The following is a 7,214-nucleotide window of genomic DNA, read 5'->3' as shown; positions in this document are numbered from 1 at the left end:
ATATTCAACAACTTCAATCTACGTTATTTGCTAATAAGGCAATTAGATGGTCTAAATGTATTAAAATATTTGTAAAAAAGGTTAAATTACTAATTAACATATCAAAGTCCAAACCCAAATTAAGTCCATTTATATACTAAGTATTAGACAGTCGACAAAAGAAACTAAAATTGCATGTTGAAATGTCAATTAGTACTCAATAAGTGTTTACATTTTTTATACCTGAGTAAGGTCTTCAAACAATTTTGTTTGCAGCAAGCTTTCATTTTTAAATTAGTTCCCAGGGTTTTATCGCAATAAGCCCAGTGATGCTTATCACCATTGAATGCAGTGGAATTATGGTGATTCACCCTATTTCATAAGAGAAATATCTATCTTTCAATTTATATCGTAGCTGTCACATCTATATAATTACATATCTATCTTTGTGTCTGATATTGTATCTGTTGTGTACTTACACTAATGGCAACTATCTTTCAAATATTAAAGTATATCAGAAGCTAAAGCTAAAAGACTGAGATATTGTTGAGATCAAAATATAACACTGTATGCAATTGTCTAGCGGATGGGCTCAGAATTATAACCTATTACACAGGTTAATTTAAAGATTTAATTGCTATTTAAAGAACATTTGAGATTAAAAGATTTAAAATGAAGAATCTGTTAAAATTTTATTTTTTTGTAGAAAACAATTAAAAATAATCTGTAATTTTGCTAATAATAAAAATTTAAAAATGTACACATATCTATAACAGACATCTTCTGAAAGTGCAACAAATATAATTAAAGTTATTATATATTCTACAGTGTGTAAATAATTATTCAGTTAATATCTGTAAATATCAATATACATTGTAAAACAACGCAGTGTGCTAATATTTGTTGACATATTGTATGACGTGACAGCTGTATCCTAACAAACACATGGGCTTGAAAATTTCGGACAAATTTGTTATTATTTGGGATTAAATAAATTAATCAAAAAGGATTAACTGGTGTGGAAAGTTAAATCGATCAGCTGTGAGCCACTGGCAAAAGTAGGGACCACCTAACCGCTTTTACACATGTGTCAATTTATATGTATTTATATTGTCTACAATTATGAAGTTAAGACAATCCTAAGATGACTTGATATTAACACATTTAAGTACTTTGATTAGGCCCATAGATTATTGATCTAATATATTACTTTCTAAGCTAAGATACATAAATCCCAGGTTGACCATGAAGCATGGAATTTGTATAGACATGGTCATAAGCATAACAGTTGTACTGACATGGTCTACAGTAGATGATCCCTGTATTTACTACAGTACTGTATTTCATTTTATGTTTAATAGCAACTTGGAAAAGTAAGATAAAGATCACTGAAAGATTGAAAGATCTATATTTGCAATGCGTTGAAATATTGTGGACGCTAGCCCCACTTGTGATGTCATGATGTCATTAGCTTCAGCATCAACTTCATTGCTGACAGATTATCTGTGAACAATTATGTCGCAACATTTCCATAAATTACTTGGAACAACTAAAGTTACGAGCTTACCACAACATATTAAGCATATTGTTGAGATATAGCGAACATAACACCGTGGCTACTTATACTGTACGTATCCTTGACAAAACCACATGTTGAATAGACACTTTACTTCATTAGATCTTTTCAATTCTGTACATTATGCTAAATATGACATGATTAGATTTCAAGCTTGTTTGTCCCACTCTGAAAACCTCTATCATGTGATTTGTTCACACTTCCTTAAAAAAGGAAAAGTTTGATATTGGCTATAGCTACCGCTATGTGACATTAATACCATCGACTGTAAACCAAGCCTACACCATGAGCTAACGTTGCCCAGCAACCATGCATGTTAACAAGTATCAAAGTGCCATCACTAAAAATGGATAACAAATGTTTCAATGTTATTTACAACCTGAAATTTCATACAGGCCTGGAATCCCTACCTATAGGAAATTAATATGACAGCAAGTTAAATGCAGTTTCGTGCAAAAAAAAGGTTAGTTCCAGATGTATGTGTTCAGATCCATAAAAATAGACTCAGAATTCTTGGCAGTACACAGTACAAAAGAGTCCATGCTACCTCATCAATTCTTAAAATATATTTATTTTTTGAAGAGATAGTTAAATAGTTTAAGAAAAGATGTATTGTTGTAAATTCAAACAGAAGGGGCATAACCTGTGATTTTTCAAGCCACCAACATTATCAAAGGGCGCAATTGCGTATTAGTTACAGCAATGACTCTTAATGCCGTTCATGCGGAATTAACATAACACCCTAAAAAATCGCTTTGACTCAATTTAATAAACCTGTGGTGTTAAAAGGCACACCCTTCCTAGATTCACCTATTATATCTAAACTTACCTACAAAAGGTTACTATTAAATTTCAGAGCAGTAGAATGGTGGTAAGAAACTAAACAAACAATTTATAAAAGGACTTCAAAGAATGCTGAGTTTACACTTCATTGGAATGAGCAAAAAAAAATTCTAAGAAAATTGCTATTGCCGGAGTACTACATAAAAATCCTGTACAGTTATTATTAAATCTGTAAATTACTATCATGTGCAGCATACTGTACACTGTTGATCATACAGTGCAAACAAGGAAATTAAGAGAAATTTAAAACTTTAAAATGATACAAAATTCAAATTACTTACGGTAATACATAATGCTTCAATAATAAAATCTCTTAGTCATTTAGGGAATAAAATGGAGCAGGAGAATTTTATGAAAAGATACTTAATTAACCCTAAAATGACAGATCATCTAGAATTACAGTAACAACACTTAAATTACTCATCATTTGTAAATCTATTCAAATTTGAGGAAATTCAAACAAGAATGGAGCGTACTTTTTCAATATATATACAGTACAAATTTGAGATAGAAAGTTATGATAACAAACTCTTTTTTACCACAGTCAAAGTTGTTATTCTACACGACCGTGGGAGGATGCTAAACATATAGAAATAATAAATCCTATAGCGGTTGATTAATAGTCCATAGTTCTTGTTTTACAATGCGAAGATTATTGACTTGTGAATCTCCATAATACCTGAAACCAGTACTTATTTTGAAGGCAGGCTCCGGAGGAAAAAACAAATTTGAAAATGTTGTACAAAAAAAACTCAGAAATGGTAAATGCGATATAGATTTTTGAATATTTAAAAATGGGGGGAAAAGGGCCCCAGTTTGTAAATATTCAAAAATCTGTATTTCATTAACCGTTCCCAAGTTTTTCATCAAATGTTTTTTTGCGGTTTAGAAAAAATTAGTTGTACAACATTTTAAACAATTCTTTACCTCTGGAGCCTGGCTTATACAAGGGCGTATCTCCATACTGCGGTTTGGGCGCTGGCTTGAATTTTCTTTTTTTTTAAATTTTATTTTCCAGTTACATCTGCTACTTGTTCTGCGCATAGGACTCTACCACGCAATATAAATGAATAACCTTTTAACCTTTAACCTTTATTTCGCTCTTAAAAACTCAAATTACTTGGTTATGTACATTCAGCTACTAAAAATTAAATTATATGAGCACTGTGTCCTGTTTCACACCTAAAATATACCCTGTAAAAATATGATTATTATTTTATTTTTTAAACTAATCTATGTTATAGATAACGGATATCAGTTCTAGACTCTTGACCAGAACACTATTTAAATTGTATTTTGAAGCAAGATGCTACCGACATTATTCAGCATGACAAGATCTGAAATAAACACAGACAATGCAAGCAAAAATGCTTTCGATTAATTGTTATTAATTTTCAATTGTCCTACTCACCGTGTAGTGCTAACTATTATATATGTTGTTGTAAACCACAAGAGGTTAGTCAATATAAGACTACATTTATTCAGATCACTTAAATAAAACAAGTTTGATAATCAATTAAGTAATATCATTGTTTACTGAAGTAAAACAAGTTTTATCTTTATATAATGGTATTAGTATAGTTAAACAGGAAATGTTAATTTTCGCTGTTTTAACACCTTTTATTTGTTTTGGGTTTCATGTGTTGTTATCTATATTTCTAGGATAAGGTTTTGGGTTTTATTTTCTGGTAAAAGTTTGTCTTTACCTGAAGTGCCTTGAGCATTTTTTAAATTGTAAATATGCACTATATATATCACATATATTATCATTAATCAAAATATAAATAAAAACATATGGAGTTTTATAGCTTGGTGGTTGAGATGCTCGCTTCTGATCCCAAGGTCCTGGGTTAAAATCTGTGACACCAGGACTTTTTCTCACGACTAAAAACAACCCCACAAGTTAATCACACTGTTAGATACAAATAAAATTCTAAAAAATAAGTATAAATTATATATTTAAATAATGTTTGTATTTTTAAATATCTCTTTAAACTTGCATATATTTCCAGGCCAGTATATTTGTCTCATCTTCATTTTCTGTAAAATTTTGCTCTGTTGTATAATTACAAGTACCAGGCACAGGTGATAAATGACCAATGCTAAAACTTAACACCTTCGCCTATATATTATTTAAATCCTATTAATGTATACACAAAAGATATGCAAAAAAAACAATGGTGATACCACACCAGTCAAACAATCGCTGAAGATTAACTTTGGAAATACACAGTGATTCAGCTGGAGGAGAGAAACGCCACTCAAATTGTCATCACCATTATTAGCTCCCACACCATTGCCTATCACAATGATGGCAACTTAAGAGCATTACTACCACCGTGAAATAACTGGTTGAATTATGACCTTCAGATACTGGTCACCACACAATAATAATAATAATAATAATATGTATTGATTCATTGTTATATTTTGTAATTTAAGTGTATACAATTACATCGGCTTAGGGTACACATATGAAACAAAAATTAATAAGAAAATTAAACTAGGTTATACTAACACAGTGTTTATAATGACAATGTATTTATTATTCAACATTTCATCATCATCATCATTATCATTATCATTATCATCATCACCTTCATCATCACCACCATCATTATCACCATTTTATTCTATTCTGTTCATGTATGCACATGAGCACATGAGCCAATAACCGATTATCAATATTAATAGAGTAACTGTCTGTGGCAAACATACACATGTTGACATATGAGGCTTTAGGGAGTGGCATTGTTTGTGAGAAAAATCCTTTCAATGACAGGAACCCAAGAACCACAGATTGGAAGGCAGGCATCTTAACCACCAGCTACAACTCAACTTAATCATCATAATAGCAATACTTATATTTAGATTAGATCAAAATTTTTAATAATCAATATTAATAATATTAATAATGATAGAATAATTCTTATAAATAATATGTAAACTATGTAAAATATGAAGTGCCAACTAAACTTACAAATATATAGTTTGCCACCACATATTCTTAATTGTAAACAGTTTTATAAAAGGTATTAATAGAAAATTAATATTATCCCCTCCCATCCATTCACTTAACTTCCTTAATTCCATCCTTTTATTTATCTCCTCCCACAACTTTCATATTGTAACAATAAAGAATAAGATGTTGGATAGTGGAGGTTGAATGAGTTGGTCCCACATTAATAAACATGCTATACATTCAATAACATTGTCAACATTTGCTTCATAAACAAAAGAATAATGAAAATTTGACGTTTTAATTTAAATATGAATATTAATAACATAACATAAATATCAATAACATAAATATTTCTATAACTTAACATGCAACCTGTAAATATAATAAACATTTTAGGTTAAATGCAAGAAGGTTTAGTGTTGATTTAAATTTTATATTTAAAAGTACTTACATTGTTCACAGGTATTGCCAGAATATCCAGTGAGACAGGCACAAGTATATTGGTTAGATGATGCTGAGGAACTGCTACAAGTTCCTCCATTTTTACAAGGATTTGGATCACAACCTATGACAAATGAAATTAAAAAAACGAAGCACAAAATTACAAACATAAAAACTGATGATATATTCCGAAGCATCATGACTTTATTTGGCAGCAAATATCCATGAAAAACTGCTGTGAAAAACAATGTAGATTCCGTTTTTCATCGGTAAAAAGTGTATCCATTAGTTTTTACAATGTTTGATGCATCGTGGTATCGCATGACACTGCATTTCAGTTCTGATGATATTTAAAAAACAAAAAGTCTTCTTCAGTTAGCTGTATATGTATGAAGTTCCTATAGAGTAACAGAATCAGTGTTAATTCTATAGACTTCCTTATCCTTTACTTTTTTCCACTGATTTGAGCCTCTCTTCTGTCAGAAAGAGAATAGCTGTATTCATTTGCATAACAAGTAACTGGAACTAAACAAGGCTACGTGATAGGCAGCAACTGAAATAAAGCCTGCCCCATCTACTTGATGCTGACATCAAAAATGAGTTGTTGCGATCGGCGAATCACACAACAATGACCAAGTGAACAATACTTGCTTGCTTCAGTGCATACACTGTATCACTAATTTCTTGCTTCAACAGTTCAATTTCAGCGTTAAGTGATTGGAAATAGTCAAAGCATTTACAAATACATACAATCATTCAAACTTCTGATATGTAAACATTTTGACTTAGTTATTATTGCTTGTTATATATTCATATATAATTATAGAATTCACAGTTCATAGCACTGTTAGAGTCTGCTAAGTTAATATGACATTAATGAAAATGTTTAATGATGAAGTTTCTAGTTGGAACAATGTTCTTAATCACAGATTGTACTCTTCTCAGCTACATTGAGTTCTTATACCCCTCAAAACCATTTTTATTATGGTGTTTACTGTAACTCGTTCAAAGCATTTCAATATGTTTACATGTCTATTAATCATTACTATTAAGTCAGTTCATCAAGTGTGTGTCCTGGTGAGAATTAAGTAACAAATTGCGTAGTATTCACAGGCATTACCTAATCCCCTTCACTCAACATAGCTTGAGGGATGCTCCGTTGTCAATAGCAACCTGGACTTAGGACCAATCAAAATGCAAGGTTTCAATGGATAGGTAAATGTTAATATCTGTTTACACAATATTGCAAGTCTGTGATTTTGATTTAAGTATTTGATTTTGTATTTAAAGGGAAACAATTTTAATTTCAGCTTCATTACAATTAGGTAGGCAGCACTTTCAAGACTAACCAATTTTTAATTGAGCACAAGATTTTGTTCACACGGAGGGCCTGGGCCTCTAAAGAGATCTATG

At 30.8% G+C, this 7,214-nt stretch overlaps 1 protein-coding gene across 1 annotated transcript in view; it reads right to left on the bottom strand.

Moving 5' to 3' along the window:
• The window catches only part of LOC117104786 (fibrillin-2-like), a gene marked incomplete at its 3' end in the record, with an annotated part of 75,503 nt that overhangs the window by 28,081 nt on the left and 40,208 nt on the right, over positions 1–7,214 (bottom strand). The window contains exon 58 of the mRNA XM_033245638.1: positions 5,812–5,925. Coding sequence (XP_033101529.1) covers positions 5,812–5,925 — 114 coding nt within the window. The remainder of the gene's footprint in view (positions 1–5,811; positions 5,926–7,214) is intronic.

This window comes from Anneissia japonica, unplaced genomic scaffold (assembly GCF_011630105.1).
Source record: "Anneissia japonica isolate Jap-2015-1 unplaced genomic scaffold, ASM1163010v1 scaffold287867_len1003013_cov215, whole genome shotgun sequence".
In the NCBI taxonomy this organism is placed as follows: Eukaryota; Metazoa; Echinodermata; class Crinoidea; order Comatulida; family Comatulidae; genus Anneissia; species Anneissia japonica.
This window is presented reverse-complemented; position numbering and strand designations above follow the sequence as displayed.